Source organism: Solanum pennellii, chromosome 4, assembly GCF_001406875.1.
Source record: "Solanum pennellii chromosome 4, SPENNV200".
In the NCBI taxonomy this organism is placed as follows: domain Eukaryota; kingdom Viridiplantae; phylum Streptophyta; class Magnoliopsida; order Solanales; family Solanaceae; genus Solanum; species Solanum pennellii.
Window position 1 is genome coordinate 35,855,248 of NC_028640.1, and position 19,380 is coordinate 35,874,627.

Genomic DNA, 19,380 nt, shown 5'->3' on the forward strand with positions numbered 1-19,380 from the left:
CCACCTCACCACCACCCCCAAAAAAATAATAATTTTGATTTTAAAAAATATTTTCAATTTCATAAATTATTTTTTATTCTATTAAAAATAATAGATGTCTCTCAAAAATATTTTTAATTCATAAATCAAACACTAAAATCATTTTCGAAAAAGATTTTCTACTCACCAACCAAACATGAGAAAATAAGTCTAAAATCTACTTATTTTCAGGAAAACATTTTTCTAGAAAAATATTTTCCATGGACTCAAAAAGTTTCGGACAAACTTTCAAGATAAATTGAAGCCCTTTGGAACAAGTTGGTTTCACTAAATTGTAGGAAAGCATCTTGTCGATTAATCAATGCAAGAAATGTATAGTATGTAAAATAGTTGAATGAAACAAGTGGCAAAATTGAATATACTGATCTGGAACAATAAATATGAAGTAGACCATAAAATAGTTACTGAAAAGTAATGCATGTATGTGAACTTTAACAATCAAGCTTCACAACTGATTATGTATGATATAATTTAATTTTCTTGGAGAGTTTCTCCAATTGAAAACCATTTTTTTTATGATGGTACAACGTTTTGTCCATGTTGCTAGAGCTATCAAGTACCTTGCCAGGATAAAGAACAAATTGAACTATGAATCCAATCTTTAAGCCCTTACTAGGAGCAGCTGCCCGAATCAATGAATCCTGTCCTATGTTACCGCGCAATTATAGGAGTTTGGATTATCTGAATCTTACCTAACTAGGTGCTCAATGCTACTCTTAAAAGTAGACAATGTGCTTAATAACTAAAAAAAAAATACCCCACTTTTAGAAGAAAAACTGATAATTCGACACTCTGAGTCTATTTTATTTTAATTTAAACCTGACTATACTTTTTTTTGAAAAACATAAGATTATGCTTTCATTGAAATTGAACATGTTTTCTTTAAGAAACTATCCAAACTTTCTTTGTGAAAATAGGCATCTTGAATGCAAAATATATACTTTCTTGAAATAATACAAGTGGTTTGGTGTGAGGTATTAAGTACAATAATTTCAGGATTAAAATGCAAGATTATTTTATACTGTATTGGGTCGGAGATTAAAATCAGTCTTGAAATTATTTGTCCGTCATTTATATCTTAGTAATGTGATAAGTTATCACATATAGATGATGTAATAACTTCTTCAATATAACTTATCTCGAAATACTTAATCTCGTAATGACTTATTCCAACCAAATGACCCTTACACAATTATAACAAGGTTATTGATACATGATTTATTAGAAAGATTTCGAAAAGTAACAATCCGATTATTACAAGCTATAAGTAAACCTTAATTCAACCACAACTAATTTGAACAACAATGAAGATTGTTGCACTTGTGGCCTTGGTAATTAAAAGAACTGAACTTTTCTTTTCAAAGAAGAATTAACAAATTTTGATCTGCAACTAATATTCCATAATTTTGATTAAATAAAATTATTTTATTGAAAATTTCTGACAAAAACACACACAAATGTCTTACTAATTTGAACCAATGTTCTATAGAAATTTTTGGAATATAGTTGAATTTATTTTATTTTATAGTGATGATACACATGCTAGAGTATAAAACTCATCACAAGACAACTTGAATTTATTTTATCTATCAAATTGAATAATTATGGACATGGTATTGACTAAATTATAGCACAGTGCCAAAATGGATTAACTTATTACGTATCATACTATATACTACATATAAATTGATAAAATGGACTAACTTATTACGTGTAGAAAATTTTGTAGAATTTTTAAAGGAGAAAAAGACGAAGGGACCACACATACCACCACAACACAACATTTTGATTGGTGAGATAGACCATCAACTATTTTACTCAACCTAACTTATAATACAAGTTATAATAAGGCTATTGAAACATGATTTATTAGAAATATTTCGAAATGCAACAATCCAATCATTACAAGCTATAAGTAAACCTCATTTCAACTACTACAAATTAAGGCTTAACATTTAGCCAAATTACAAGCAATAATAAAATGCTTACATTCATCTTTTAGAGTTTGTTTTTATACCAAAAAACACCTCTATCAAAAGTTTCTTCATTTTTTTCCACATAGATGCACTCATTTATATTCTTCCATATCGCTTTATAAACTGGTGTACTATCAAAATTATAGTAATCTCCAAGTATTGGCTTGATAGCTTTTGTTGCCTCCATTGCATGATAATGTGGTATGGTCGTGAATAAATGATGCAAAACATGAGTATCTGTAACGTTATGAAAAACGTTAGTTAGTATACCAAAGTCTCTATCTACGGTAGCTAGAGTTCCTCTTAGCCAATCCCATTCTGAAGAATCATAATGTGGGACTAATGCATGTGTGTGGTTCAAATAAGTTAGTACCACTACTAGTATGCTCATTATTTGAAGGGGCGCTACATACATGCATACAACCCAAGCTAGCCCTTTTACCATCGCGATTCGATACCATATATAAATAATTGAAATTAGACCCACGTCTGACAAGTATATTAGTAGCCTCTCACTATCATTATACATTGGACTATATGGATTATAGTGACTTGCAAAACGATCATAAGGTCTACCGGACGCATTGATGGCCATGTAAGAAGGCCAACCAACCGTAAGGGTGGTGGTGAACGCGATTATTCGTCCTGGTAGATTGTTGAAATATTTGGAGAACCATCGTAGTTCGGATTTAAGCCTAGGTACATAGACTTCATCATATTCAAGGGAACCAGTAATGGAGTGATGACGATGATGAGTACGTTTCCATGAAAAGTAAGGCACACAAATCGAGGTATATAAGATAAAACCAACCGTGTCATCTATCCATTGATAATTGCTAAAGCCATGGTGGCCACATTCATGAGCAAGGACCCATATTCCTGTGAAAGCACTACCTAGAACAAACCAATAAATAGGCCATGCTAGGTAATAATATGGGGATGGAAGGACATAGATGTAATTCGCAGCGATATACCCTAATACAAACACTAGTGTGATATCACGGACAACGTAGGAGAAGGAGCGAACGAGAGATCGTTGAAAGCAGTGAGGAGGAATAGCCTTCTTGAGTTCACTAAGTTTAAAAGGGGGCTTTGATAGTGGTACTTTAATCTTTTGTTCAATTTTAGTCATATTACCACCACCTCCCATTTTTTGTTGAAGGAAAATAAAAGACAAACTTTTGATAAGAAGGGAAAATACCTTTTAGACTTGCCTCAAAGTTAGACATTACTCTCTTCTTTATAGGAAAAAAAATGATGTAGGGAGAAGCAATTAATTTAAAGTGAATGTGATTTGGGTGCTAATTAAGTATTAGGAGCCTTCGTTTGAAATTTCCATAAGACTAATTAATTACTTGAAAAGTGAAGGATATGTATTTTGAACGTGTATGTGGGCGCATGAAATTTTAAAAAAAAAGTCAAATCCATCAGTGGCCCCCTAAAATTGGTATCAAGTTTCACATAGAAATCTCAGCTAGACGATGTTCATTTTGGACACTTTAAGTAGGATCCTATTATGTCAATTTGACACTTTTTGCTGAGTTGACATATTATGTGTGTTACACTTATTTTGAGCGCGTGGAAAACATAATTTTATGATTTTTTAAACTTTTTTTATTTCTTTTTCTTTCTTCTCTCTCCTTCCCACACTTCCTCCGCCATATACCACCACCTTGTCACCATGGTATATTTAACTTTCTCCTCTCTTTGTCATTTCTTGATGTGGAAATAAAATTAATTATATGTATCAATAAAAATAATTTTAAAGAGGACCAAAAAGTATGTCTAGAGCATATATCTTCTTCTTTATTTCAAATTTTTTCACCTAATTTTTTTCGTAGTTTCATTGCCGGAAAGTTTACCAAATCCTTCAAATGTTTGTTGGTCTATTTTCACCTCTCTCTATTTGAGTTAATTTTTTTCAGATTCAATTTTTTGAAATACTAATTGTCTACTTCTCAAAGCTTTTAACTTTTTTTTTATTTTGATGAATCTATTTCAAGTAAATTCATAAATAGATCTGATTTTATCATGGATAAAAAATTTTGGGGTACTCTGAAACTTTCAAAACAAGTAGTTCCAATGGTGAAGGTTATTTAAGAAAAAAAGAAGAAGATGAATTTGAAGGATTGAAGAAACAGTAATACTATGATAGTTAGATTATGGGTATTTGCTTATGACCCAAATTGGTTATATAGATTTGAAGAAAAAGATGATAGTAGTGATAATCTTCAAACTTGAAGAAGATGACATCAAAGTAATAGTGGTTAGAGGAGGAGGAGACGTGGAAATGGTGGAGTAGAAAAATAAAGGCGTTGTAGATTTTATTTTTTTCCTTTTTTTTCTTTATCGAAAGAATTTTTAAAGTAATTAATTAATTCAATAGTTTCTAAATAGGTTTTATTCATAATATATTTTTTTATAAAATTTATATATATATTCCACATGTCATTATTTAATTCGTTACTTTCACGTCATTGACGAGTGTAATACACACATTCTATATAGTTAGCTGATTGTAAAAAACGTGTCAATATGACACAATGTCCCCCGACTTAAGATATTTAAAATGAATAAGACCTACTTGAGGTGTCCAAGTGTAAAGATGTCAACTTTAAGTGGCTACATATGGGTTAGGCCAAAAAAAAATCATTTGTTAGCAAATTTGACATTTCTCTAGCAAGACATGTTAAATAGCTTAATTTTCAATATGACATGTTTAAAAGCATAAGATTGAAGGACATTTGGGTACATTTGACTTAATTTTAATTTAGAACCACTAGATTTAAAAGTGAGTAATTCCCTAGATAGTCACCCATGTTTGAAAATTACTTAGTAATATCATTTATGTTTGTTTTAGGACTACAATATCACCCAACGTTATTTATTTTTCTTAAAATATACTTGACACAAAAAACATTATCTCTTCTACTAGGATGTCATGTCACATTTTTTAATTTTATTTTTTTTAAATTCTTTAAGTATTTGTGCCCCTGCTTTTCAATATTATTTATACAATGTTTTTTGTTCATTTGTTTGTATTTCTTTGATTCGAAAAAATTATTTGGTTTTTTCTATTTAAACTTAATTAGTGGATAATTTTTTCTAAAATTGTAGAAACTGTTTTGGTTATATCTTTTAGTTTTAAATTCATAATCTTTAGTAATATCTTTATTATTTTGGATGTCGATAATATCTTGTAGCTATTTTGAGTACGAAATCAACGATCTATGACGGAAAATACTTTAATTATGGACATCTTAATGGACCTCTTTACATTAAGTTTGTGCAAACAAAAAGTAACTAACAACTTAAAATATCTATAATCATATTAAAATTTAATTAACTTTTTAAATTTTATCGTATCACATAAAATAAAATAAGAGATATTAGGTCCGTGCTAGAATAGAGACTGTGTCTAGTTTTAAGCTTACATGTAAGTTTTAAATTTTACTTCTTTAAAGTAGAGAGTTCTAAATCAATATTTTATATATTTTAAATAATTTTAAAATCATAAATATAAATAAATTCTGTGTGATTGAAGGTTAGCTCCGATTTCAATTTCCTGAGAGAATCGACATGATTTTATCTTTACGATTAACAAGGTGATTTTTTGTGCGAAGAAAATCACGCACATAATAAATATCACACGTGTACTAATTAATTACTTTTATAACATATTATTTTTTAAGTCAATAATAAAAAACACTTAATTAAATATTACTATCCACAAATTTCGTATTTCAATTATCTATTAATTGTTTTTTTCTTTGTATTAAAATAAACCTCGATTTACTATGGTGGTTAAATGTTTTGAAATAAATTAGTATTAGGAGCCTATATACATTTAAATAATTAAAAAAATATCATTAATAAATTTTTAAAAATGTGACATGGCATTCCGTTAGGAGAGAGATAGTATTTTTTTTGTCAAGTATATTTTGAGAAAAATAGGTAAAGTTGGGTGATATTGTAGTCATAAAACAAATATAAGTGATATTATTAGGTGATTTCTCAAACATGGGTGACTATATAAGGAAATTACTCATTAAAAAGTCTACTTTCTTTTCTTAAATTTTATTCTAAATCAAACTATGTCATTCTTTTTTAAACGGAGGAAGTAATAATTACTACTCCCTCGGTTTTGAAAAGAATGACTTCCTTTCTTTTTAGTCTGTTTAAAAAAGAATGACCTCTTTCTTTTTTTTGGTAACATTTTAACTTTAGTTTCCAGGTGGCATATTTAAGGCCATAAGATTAAAGGACAATTTTATACATTTGACATAATTTTAATTTAGGATCACAAGATTCAAAAGTCTTTTTTATTTTACTTTAACTCCGAGTCTAGTCAAACCAGTTCATTCTTTGTAAAACGGAGGGAGTATTCCTTATATTCTAATTGATGTGATGTAGTAGTTTGATTTAACGTAGAATTTTAAGAAATAAAGAAAGATTGCAAATATTTATGATATAAAAAAAGTTATAGAAGTTTGTATTGTTATAAATTAATAATAATAATAATAATAATAATAATAATAATAATAATAATAATAATAATAATAATAATAAATATTCATCCTATCAATTTTGCTTGTGCTCTTTGATTTTTTAAAAGAGAAAAAACAATTTTCCAAAAAACAACAAACATAAAAATTACAATACCAAGTTAGAATTCTTAGTTAGTCAATAGTCTGGAATATATTATAATAAAATTAAATATACACCATTCTACCGTTGATTTTTTAGTAAAGAGATTAAAAAATTAATAGAAAAAATTTTTGAGAGAAAAAAAAATACTGCAATATTATTAAAAGGAATTTTTATTAATAATTCAGAGATATACATTTATTGATTTATAGATATAATTGCTAAAAAACAGAAAAAGATGTTATTAACTTATCAGTAAATTTCAAATAAAAAACTAACTCGAAAATTCAAGTCACATAGGACTATAATAAAATAAATTGAAAACCCTTAAAAATAACTAACTGTTTTATTACTGCAATATCATGAGACATATTCTCAACACTCCTTTTTGGATCAGGAATTGTAGATTGTAGTCTCACCTAAAATTGACCTTGTGAATAAATCTGCTAAGTCTTCCTTTTTCTTGCAAATCTTGTGTGCATCTTCTGTTGAATTAAATCAGAAACTCCTACCTCTTATTTTCAACTTGTAAAGTCTCTTGCTTAGTAGAATCAAAGATTCGACAATATTTGTCTTCAAATAATAATTTAAATTCTTTTTCGATTAACTGACCAACACTAAATAATTTTTTATCGATATCAGGCACATAAAGAACATCTGAAATTATTTGTGTACCTAAATTTATTTTAATTACAACAAACCCTTTTCCTTTTGCAGGAATACAACTGTCTACGGTTTCATTGTGTGTGCTTGGGGTAGAAGTTTTGTATAAATGTATCGCCATGCTATTAAGTATTTTTATTTAAGTTATTTTCTTTCTAAGAGTTGGAATAGAATAACCCGGTTGAAGCGTAATGATCATTACGTTATCATTTCCAATTCTTACTATTTTATTTCCATAGTAATGAACTCTTTAAAAGATTTCTTTCATATGTCACGTGGTTTGTACAACCACTATAAATCATCCAAAAATCAAAAGTTTTGGTGAAAAACGAGTTGCCACAAATAAGTGGTATTCTTCTTCTTTAGTAATGGCTTGGACAACTGTTTCATATTTTTGAAATTTGTTTTTGCAAATCTTAGCTTCATGATCAAGTTGTTTACAGATCTTGCACTGTGTATCTGGTCTTTTACAATATTTATATGGAGGATGTCTATTTTTTCACATTGTTGACAAGGTGGGTAATTTATTAATAATTTACCCTTGTTTTGAGTTCTGTGCTGGCTACTAATGCTCCTTCAACCATGTCATCTTGCCTCATAAGTCTCCTTTTTTTCTGTGCCTACAAAGAATTTAACAATTCTGTCAAGATAATTTTTGACAAATCTTATGTGTTTTTCAAGATAGTTATACATGCTTCATATTTTTCAGGCACGATAACAAGAACTTTTTCAACAATTCTCGTGTCTTTAAATTCCGTGCCTAGTAATTTTACCTTGTTGACGATACCAAGCAATTTTTCAGTGTATTCCTTGACTGTAACCGACTCTTTCATTCTCTACAATTTGAATTTCCTCATTATATTTAACCTTCATTCCTCATATTCTTTCATCTCCAGCATATTGTTTCTTCATGTAATTGCAAATATCTTTTGGTGATGTGAGAGTCATGATTTTCGTGAAAACAGTTGTTGAACAACAACAAACAAAGTTGCTTTTGCTTTGGACTTCATGATTTTCTTTTTCTTGTGACTGTTGATTTGGACCACGGTGAAATTATTGGGCAGCGGATTAACGTCATAATCCTCTTCCACGGTTTCCCAAAGATTAAGAGCCTCCAAGTAGGTTTTCATTCTCACAGCCCATAGTTGATAATTTTCACCATAAAAAATAGGAGGAGTTATTCATGAAAAACTATTTTTAGAATCCATTTTTCTACTCTTACGCCCCTCAAGAAGAAGGCTCTAGATACATGTTGGTTTTTTAATAGAGAAATTAAGAAAATAACAGAGAAAGATTTTGAGAGAAAAAATACTACAATACTATGAAAGGGATTTTTTTATTAATAGTTAAGAGACATACATTTATATATATAATTCCTAAGTAAAAATAGAAAAACATATTATTAATTTATCAGTAAAATTCAAATAAAGAATTAGCTCCTAAATTCAAGTCACATAGGACTCTAATAAAATAACTTTAAAAACCCTAAAAGTAGCCAACTAGTTTATTACCGCAATATCCTGAGACATATTCTCAATACTATCTAACCTCCGTTCCTAATTTATTTTACTTTTTATTAATATATATATTTCTCATTTTGCGTTGGAAGAATATATACATTTTTAGTAAAATATTTTTTCTACTACCATACCGAATATAACAAAATTAATAATTTTATTTATAAGAAAGTATCCCCACAAGTAAAAAAAATATTTTTCTAAAAAACAAAACTCATATATATCTAATACAAAACAAGAAAAAATTGGAACGGAGGGTTAGGTGGGGTGGGATAGTTTTTTTTTAAGAAAAAATAAAATAATATATAAATTATTATTGAAGGGATTGGGAGGGGGGGTTGAAGGAATGGGTTGGGGGAGTACGGTGAGAGGAAATGGTGGAAGGGTAAGAAAAATATTTGCATTTTTTTGTGAGATAATTAGTTGGAAAAGTGTCAAAAATATTCCTCAACTTTAGTTTATTAGTAGACTTTGCCCTTTCCGTTAAATTAAAGTTAATTTTATCCCTGCTGCCCTCATTTGACGAAAATTCCCAAATTAACTCAAATCAACCCGAATTTTTAAAAACGACCCATTCTCCCATTTTAAACCCGATGCCCGACCCGTATAACCCATCCCCTTTTAACCATCCTCTCAAGTTAACCCAAATCCTCCATTGAAGCCCTATCAACTAATTCAAGCAATTACCAATCTCCTCTCTTCGTCCCCCAAATCTCTACCCGAATTCTCTACCCGTCGAATGAGAAAGCTCTTTGTTCAGCAAAAATGAGCGTGTCTTTTTGCCTCTTTCGTTCTCCGAAAGGTCTCTCTCAAAATATGTATAAATAACTTCATCCTTGTCAACATCTAAACGTGAGAAAAGAAGAAAATGAAACTTTTATAGTTAATGAAGTATGAAAGTTGATCATTGTATTCTATTCCAATTATATATGTTTTTGATGTTTTAATTCATTTTGTCTATTTTAAGTCAGCTTTCATTGTGAAAAAAAGAATCTATGAAACAACTAACTTTAAATATATATTTTTATGATACAAAACACAAAGATCCAGCAGCTAGTCTTTTCCATCGCAATAAACTCAATAACATCCTTTAGTCTAGCCATTTTTGGGCCTAATAACTTTTGAATAGCCTCTTAAGGAAATCGATTCAACCAAAAACATGCAAATTCATCACATCCTAATAAAAAAAAATTCCTTTTCTCTCCCAGGATAAAGTAAAGAAATTAAACTGATGATTGTTTGAACCAGTTGGCTTTAATGGAGGATTCTGGTTAATTTGGGAGAATGGTTTATACGGGTTGGACATTGGGTTTTTAATAGGGAATGAGTTGTTTTTAAAAACTCGGGTTAATTTGGGGTTTTCGTTTAATGAAGGGTATATCTGGTGAAATTCCTAACGGTAGGGATAAAATTAACTTTAATTTAACAAGGGCAAAGTCAACGAATAAACTAAAGTTGAAGGATATTTTTGACCTTTTTCCTCCGAATGTATGGTTGTTACGTGGTAGAATGTATTAGAAAATATAATGCATACATTAAGTGAGTGTATTAGTAGTACCTTTTTTGGTACATGTTTTTTGTAGTTTTGATGATGTAACAAACTCATAGACCTTGTGAAGGTACCCGGTTCTCAATATGAATCGTTCGTTGACTGCCAGCTGGAGAAAGTACAGAAAGTTGGTGCACAGTTCCCAACTGCGTCAGAAACGTCAGACCTTTCCAATCAATGACAGGGGTTTAAGGAAAGTGATTTTTCTATAAGTTTAAATTTTCATAAAGTTTAAACGAAGGTATAATAGGGGAAAAAATTGTTCTTTCTTGATTTGTCAAAATGGACAGTAAATAAGGACGACTGAAAGAGAAAATATGAATAAGTAAATACGGACAGAGTGATTATGATTTATTAGGAAGATTTCTAAATGCAACAATCCAATTATTACAAGCTATAAGTAAACCTTAATTAAACCATAACTAATTATTAAGGCTTAACATTTAGCCAAATTACAAGTAATAACTAAATGCTTACATTCATCTTTTAGAATTTGTTTTTATACCAAAAAACACCTCTATCTTGAGTTTCTTCATTTTTCTCCACATAGATACACTCATTTATATTCTTCCATATTGCTTTATAAACTGGTGTACTATCAAAATTATAGTAATCTCCAAGTATTGGCTTGATAGCTTTTGTTGCCTCCACTGCATGATAATGTGGTATGGTGGTGAATAAATGATGCAAAACATGAGTATTTGTAACATTATGACATATATTATTTAGTGGACCAAAGTCTCTATCTACAGTAGCTAAAGCTCCTCTTAGCCAATCCCATTCTGAAGAATCATAATGTGGGACTAATGCATGTGTGTGGTTCAAAAAAGTTAGTACCACTACTAGTATGTTCATAATTTCAAGGGGTGCTACATACATACATACAACCCAAGCTAGCCCTTTTACCATCGCGATACGATACCACATATAAATAAATGCAATTAGACCTAAGTCTGAGAAGTAGATAAGTAGCCTCTCACGATTATTATACATTGGACTATATGGATTATAGTGACTTGCAAAACGATCATAAGGTCTACCGGAGGCATTGATGGCCATGTAAGAAGGCCAACCAACCGTGAGGGTGGTGGTGAACGCGATTATTCGTCCTGGTAGATTGTCGAAATATTTAGAGAACCATCGTAATTCGGATTTAAGCCTAGGTACGTAGACTTCATCATATTCAAGTGAACCTGCATTGGAGTGATGACGACGATGACTGTATTTCCAAGAAAAGTAAGGCACACAAATTGAGGTATAGAAGATAAAACCAACCGTGTCATCTATCCATTGGTAATTACTAAAGCCATGATGGCCACATTCATGAGCAATGACCCACATTGCTGTGAAAACACTTCCTAGGGAAAACCAATAAATAGGCCATCCTAGGTAATTATATGGAGATGGAAGGACATAGATGTAATTCGCGGCGATATACCCTAATACAAACACTAGTGTGATATCCCGAACAACGTAGGAAAAGGAGCGAACGAGAGATCGTTGAAAGCAATGAGGAGGAATAGCCTTCTTGAGTTCACTAAGTATAAAAGGGGGCTTGGATAGTGGTACTTTAATCTTTTGTTCAATTTTAGTCATATTACCACCACCTCCCATTTTGGTTTGTGATAAGTTGAAGGAAAAAAAAACAAACTTTTGGTAAGAAGGGAAAATATCTTTTAGACTTGCCTCAGGACATTACTCTCTTTTTTATAGGAAAAAAATAAAGAGGGTAATGTAGGGAGAAGCCAAAAGATAACAACCACAATTAAAATTAATTCAAAGTGAAAGTGATTTGTGCGATAATTATGTACTAGTAGACTTACAATATGGATTGTGGCGCACTGATGTGAGTGATTCACTTTTAACCAGAGGTTTCGGGTTTGAATCCTGAGTATGGAGAAAATCCTATTGGGAGCGCCACCCTCGAATGGACCATACGGAGTGCGATCAGAATTTAGTCAGAGTTCCAATATGGGCTCCGAACATGGGATAGGAAACCCAAAAAAAAGTATTAGGAGCCTTGTTTGAAATTTCCACATGAAGACTAAGACTAATTAATTACTTGAAAAGTTAAATAAAAAAAATCATTTGTTAGCCAAATTTGACTATCTCTAGCAAGACTTGTTCAATAGCTTGAAATGATTAATAATTACTACTCTTTATGTTTTAATTTTTGTGATGTAATAGTTTACTTTGACATAGGATTTTTGAATGAAAGAAAGAAAAATTTTAAAAATTTATCGTATAAAATAAGTTATAAATATTTACGTGGCTATAAAATTATTTCATTGATGATAAAATAAACATTTTGAAATTAAATTGTAATATATATAGAAATATATCACTTTTTTTTTAGATTGACTAAAATTGAAAATGATTCATATAATTTAAGGCAGATAAAGTATTACTTTAATTTACTACCTCTATGGAAGGGAGAGTTTACCTTGCTTGTTTACCTAGGATTAGTGTATTTTAGAGATTTCAATGTTTGCATTGTTGTGTCTGTACATTGATGCTTCTAAAAATGTAGTTTTATTTTGATTGTAGTATCTCCTTCCTTTGCGCAGATCAATCTTTTTACGTATGAATGATCCTTAATTATAAATAAAATTCTTACGTTTTTAAATAAAAATAAATGAATAAATTAATAAATATTTTTATAATATTATATTATATATTATTCTCTTATTATCTAAGAGAGAGCTCGAGGCAGGTATCCATCGACGTGTCTGCTTCAGCGTATTTAAAAAAAAATAATTTATTTTTTTTGTTATACTTTAATTTAATTACTGTATAATTTTTTTTCAAAATTATGGAATCCTTTTTAGCTACACCTTTTAGTTTTAAATTCAAGATTTTATGTTGAAGCAGATACATCTTTGTCAACGTATCTATTTCAGCGTGTTTCAGATTTAATTTTTTTTAAAAAAATATTTCTTTTGTTCGACTTTAATTTAATTAATGTATTTTCGGAAGTATGAATCCATTTTAGCTTTAGTTTAAAAATCATATTATTTAATTATTGCTTTATTATTTTGAATGTTGATAATATTTGTTTATATTTTGTAACTAATTTGAGTAAAAATTGATGATCGATGACAAAAAATAGTTTAATTATAGACATCTTAATGGATCTTTTCACAATAAATTTGCTTAAACAAAAAATAATTAACCACTTAAATATCTAAAAATTATATTAAATTTAATTAAATTTCTTTTTTCTACCTATATCACGTAAATAAAAATAAAAAAATACTAAAATATTGAATCCATGCTAGCACGACGCGTGTTGTCCAGTAGGGATTATAAGAATGAGTTTCCTATGCTAAGGTAGGTATCATGTATAGAAAATTTTGAATGTGTTGACTAAATTATCCTCTATTTTAAGTCATCACACATCACTCTATCATCCTATATTCTTAGAGGAATATATTATAAAACAAATTATATATACACCATTTTTTGACTGTTTTAATACCACCATTCTTAAATATATTCTAAGACTAAGAACACTGAAAATAAGTAGTAGTTGGCGTGTCATTTTTATGTTGAATATAATATCTCAAGATCAAACATAATAGACTACTTACTTAGGAACTATAGGGAGAAATGAACTAAAATTCTAAATTTCCTGCATATTTAGAGTAAATTTAAAAATAATAACAAACTCAATATAATTCTATAAATGAATATAAGACAGTAATTTTTTGTATAAAATAAGATGACTTTGAAGATGAATTTCTGGTTAGTCAATTACCTCGCCGGTTAAGAGAATAATTAGGAACTCTAAGTTGTTTCTCTTTTGTGACAATAACCAGGCGGGTCATGATTGACATGTCTACCAGACAGCTGCAACCTTTTTTCTTTTTTTGGTTGTTCTTTCGTTTTATTTTTTAAATATTTAAAATTATTTAAAAAATAATATAAATCATGATAATTGTCAACTTAAAATATTTGTGAAAAAAGTATATAAAAAATTTGATTGATTCATAAAATTAATCTATCTGTGTCACAGAAAATTGAATTAAAAAAAGTAACATGTATTATTTAATCTGAAAACTACATAGAAAGTATTGTAAATCTTAATAATTAATAACATTTGCTTGGCTCTTGAAATTCTATTTGTGTTGCATATATTAAGATGAATGAAGTAACATATATTATTGAAATTTACGTAAAAAATACTATAAATTACAATAATCAAAACAAATATATGTAATATTAAATTTGAAACCTATGTAGAAAGTATTGTAAATCTAAGTAAATAACAACATTTGATTGACTCGTGAAATTCTATATGTGCTACATACATTAGGACAAGAAAAGTTACTTTGTTTTAAAATTACGTAAAAAATCTATAAATTATAATAATTAACAATTTAAAATATTTAAAAATTATATTAAAATTTAATTGACTATCTAAACTCTATCAATATCCCATAAAGTGAGATAAAAAAATAAAAAATATTAAGCCAGTGCTAAAACATATACCTTTGTTTAGTAGATAAAAAAATAGATCTGAATCTTAGGATTGCTGAGGCCTTCAGGGACCTACTCAAACTTTGTAGTCCACATCTATGGCATATTTCAAATCTATGAATCAATAAATAAATGACAATGCTTACAAGATTTAATTCATAAAAAACCTCAAAAAGTTATTAATTATTTCATTTTGTTATACAATTACAGTTATATGCATACACTCAAAGAATGAAATTGTTGCTCTTTTAAATTGAAATTTTAAATTGAACTTTCAATATAAAATTAACAGAAAGTATTGTCTTTTATATAAAATCGAACGCAATATAAATTTAGATCAATTAAACTCAATATAAATATTCATTACCAAATAGAAATCAAATCTATACACATTAGTAAATAAATATATCTTCTGAGGCAACACATCCACTTTAAATTTCAAATCTAATTCATTTGCGGCCGCCTTTACACATTATTATTGGAATATGACTTTGTCTTTCTCTTTTTTCAATTAATTTTCAAATGGATTAATTCGAACCGGATAAGTTAGCATATATTAATCGCTCTAATTATTAATTACAATATTATAATCGAAGTCGCTCTAAAAATTTAAATACTTGTTTCTCAATATTCAATATACCTTTTAAAAAATTATAGACAAAAAGTAAATTTTACTAATTTATTCTTTTTTTTTCAATACACTTAATTTATATACCATATTAATTAATATCAGATTTAATAATAGAAAGATTTTGTTATTTTTCTTAAAATTATTATTATGAAAAGATGAAATTGATTACTCACACCCACCCCCCGACACGTTTGCTCATTCATCTTCTTTCCTTTTCCCTATTTTTTTTGTTTATTTTTTATTTTTTATTTTTATTATTATTGTATTAGTAGACGTATTATTGCTTCTACTACTGTTACTATTATTATTATTGTTATTATTATTTTTATTAATCTAATTCTACCTACTATTATTATTGCTATTACGTATTATTATTGATATCATTAATATTAGTAAAATGTTTCTATATTTTTATCTTTTATTTAATATTTATATTAAATTTATTTAAATTTATTTTACCATATTTGAAAATGATAAATAGTAAAATTCATTAAGAATTCTTCAGCCACATGTTTCTATTTTTATTTAATCATTTATTAAAAGAAAAACTAATATCTTTTTCCTTTTTTGAAAGACTAATATTTTTAAAGTAATTACCAACTGACTTTTAATTAGCCTGTCGATTAGCTTAATCATGTTACAAGCTACTCTCTTTTATTATTCCTCCTCTCCGTAATTACTTAGGTCTCATTTGTTTGCACTTAATAAATGTCTGAATTTTAATTATTCAGATTCAATCTATCAAATATGTTTTATTTTTATATCAAAATCTGAATGATTCAGATTCAGTCCATTAAGTATATTTGTTTTATTTTAAAAAAAAAAACCTCTTAATGGGTCAGAAGAGTTATAAATGAATCAGATCTGTAGAAGACTATTAACAACATTCAGATTCATTTTATAAATTATCAAATAATAAATCATAGCTTCTCTACTGTCTTTTTATCTCATAACTAAAAAAAAAATTTCTCACTTTTCAACAATCAAACACTATTTCTAAATCTAAGAAATTCTTTATTTTTTTTAAAAAAATTGTTCTTTTTTAATCTGTCAAAATAAACAATTAATTAAGAACAACTTAAATAATTTGGTATATATATATATATATATATATATATACTCTATTCACTTTTATTTGTCATGTTGTGATTTTCAAAAGTTAATTAAATTAATTTTTAAATTAGATCATATTAATTTAATATTTTAAATAAAAAATTAAATGTTTTAAAATTATACAAATAGTACTATAAATTATATTTTTTATATATTAATATAATGAAAAATATATATTAAAATTTTAATTAAATTTTAAAATTATAATAAATTATACCGGACGGAGAAAATATATGTATAACAAAAAGAGCCGTCTTTTCTTGAAATTCAAAGAACTTGTGCTACTAAAAAGCAGCAGTATTTTCTTGACTTTCCCACTATTCTATTACCTCTTTCTTTGACTATAGTGTACATTTTTATGTTAAAAATAGCTTTTATTCGAATTCAACACTCGTGGGAAGACTTGAAAATTCAACGAAATGTTTTTTCAAAATTATTAATGCAAGATGGAAAAAAATATATATAGTAGTTTAGTGTGCAGTCCATTGATTTATTTAAAATTTTATTTTGTTAATAAAAATTTGATTTTTTATTTTTGTAATCCTCCCCCTTGTTAATTCTTTTTGTATCCTTATTCTTTTTAGAGAAAAAAATTTAAATATGTTATTAAATTATTTAAAAAAGTTTTATTTATATCATTTATTAAAGTTTGATTTATATATGTCTTTGCTGTTAAAAAAAAGGTTCATCCAAGCCATTTTCTTACACCCAAAACATCTTTTAACACTTTTTAATTGGAGTTTTGGATTAAGTGTATCTTTTTTTGCTTTTTATTCTTCCCTAAGAACACTTTTTTAACCGCAATGATATAAATGAATGAAACTTTTAAAAGGATAACATGAGTTAATATATTTTAGAAGTTCGATAATATATTTTAATATTTTTTTAAAAAAGAAATGTAAAAAAGAAGAAGAAGATAATTGGACGCAATTTCTAAGCACTAAACAATTTATTTGTTTCCGGTCATAACTATGTAGAGTTCTTAAAAAGAAACAGCACAAAATTAAAGAGCTTAAAATTTAAGGAAAATATACAAGTACCTCTTTAATCTATGTTCGAATTTTTGGAGACACTTATACTATACTCAAGTTCTATTATCTCTGAACTTATTTTATATATAATTTTTTAGGCCTTTTCAGTCTATGTGGCACTATTTTGTGGGTCCAATATGTGTTGACATTTTTTTTCAAGTTAGTGTCACGTGGACCAAAAAAGGATAGAAAATTATTTATAAAATAAATTCATGGGGGTAATAAGACCTTAATATAGTATAAGTGTATCTCTGAAATTTCGGACACAGATTAAAAGGATACTTATGTATTTTTTTTAAAATTTATAAAATCCTTTTAACTTAAATGAATTATTGGCTTTTGTTGATAAAATTCAAAGTAAGTTTCAAGTAAATAAGAGTACTATTATTACATGTGAAAAATCTTTGGATCGACTTCTATATACGTATAGCAATGAGGTGGTGTAGGGTGATGGTGGTATTGGTTGAGCTTAATTCATAACAAATTTAATTCGCTCAGCCCCGTGTCATATTATAACATTTTTCATTTTATTTGTGCCACTCCGTATCGCATGAATTAGCATCGCATAATTTTTTTAATGTTTATTTTTCTAGTTAAGTTTGATCCTAAAAATAAAATTCATAAAAATAAATTTATTTTTATATTAAGTTGTATTAATATTATATATAATGACTTCAAAAAATATATTTTTTTAGAGGTCAGTTGAAAAATATGTAAGAAATTCATCAATTTTTATTGAACCATTTTCATTTACTATTTTGCATATGATATCATGATGTGGAATCATGAGATAAAATTGAAGTTTTGTTTGGACATGCGATATTGAATTTTGATGTTGTATATTTCCTCCCAAACATAAAAATCCCATAAGTTATAAAACTATTAAAAACCCTCAATTATTTATTCAATATTAACAAATAAATAAGAAAAAACATAATATTGTATGATAAATTATTACAAAGTTATTTGTTGTCCACTTAAGTAATTGTTTCATCAATATATTTGAGTAAAAATGAAATACTTTTTCATGGGCTCTTCAAAATTTTATTTCTCAACAATTGTGAAGTGCGAGTTAAAGTGGTGAGAATAATAAACTTTACGTCAGTGATAACAATAGATTTTAAAAAGTAATGATGTGATTATAAATTTTATTTACATGTGAAATGAAATGGTTAGTAGATATAAATGTGGGATTTTTTTTAACAAAATATAAACTCGTAGATCAATTTTTGTATTAAAATAACTCAAATCATGATATGATATTCCATATGATTATCATGTTTTTTGAAGAATATGGTATCACATCTCATGATATAGAATCATGAGATGGAATCAGCGTAAAATCACATGTCCAAACACTGATTTCGTCTCCTGATACCATATCGTGATATGATATCACATGGCCAAACGCCTACTTAATAAATATTACTCTATCACTCTTATAACATATAAAAAGTTAAAATAAAATTTAAACCCATATAAAATCACATATATCCGTAACTGACTGCACATTAATTTTAAAAACTCACTTCAATCTGCTTCACATCCTTGGTGCCCGGTACAACCTTAAATCCGTCAAAATAACTACTCCGGAGTTGTGTCTTAATTGAATGTTGATTTTATGATAAGTATCACATACCTCCACTCTGGTTATAAGAGTCGCATAAACCTCCCTTCCTTTATATTTATGGTAATAAAACTATTATTTAACTTAAAATGGACATATGTTGGCCCT

General features: G+C 27.8%; 2 protein-coding genes across 2 annotated transcripts; both read right to left on the bottom strand.

Moving 5' to 3' along the window:
- Positions 1–1,997: 1,997 nt before the first annotated feature.
- LOC107017340 (delta(12)-fatty-acid desaturase FAD2-like) lies at positions 1,998–3,207 on the bottom strand. The gene has a single exon (XM_015217593.2). The coding sequence runs from the start codon at positions 3,163–3,165 to the stop codon at positions 2,038–2,040; it is 1,128 nt and encodes a 375-aa protein (XP_015073079.1). The 5' UTR covers positions 3,166–3,207; the 3' UTR covers positions 1,998–2,037.
- Positions 3,208–10,709: 7,502 nt separating this feature from the next.
- LOC107017128 (delta(12)-fatty-acid desaturase FAD2-like) lies at positions 10,710–12,078 on the bottom strand. The gene has a single exon (XM_015217401.2). The coding sequence runs from the start codon at positions 12,003–12,005 to the stop codon at positions 10,878–10,880; it is 1,128 nt and encodes a 375-aa protein (XP_015072887.1). The 5' UTR covers positions 12,006–12,078; the 3' UTR covers positions 10,710–10,877.
- Positions 12,079–19,380: the final 7,302 nt, after the last annotated feature.

Bases quoted from the DNA above. Each gene is read 5' to 3' on its own strand.
- LOC107017340 (XM_015217593.2), bottom strand. From the start codon at position 3,165: ATGGGAGGTGGTGGTAATATGACTAAAATTGAACAAAAGATTAAAGTA.
- LOC107017128 (XM_015217401.2), bottom strand. From the start codon at position 12,005: ATGGGAGGTGGTGGTAATATGACTAAAATTGAACAAAAGATTAAAGTA.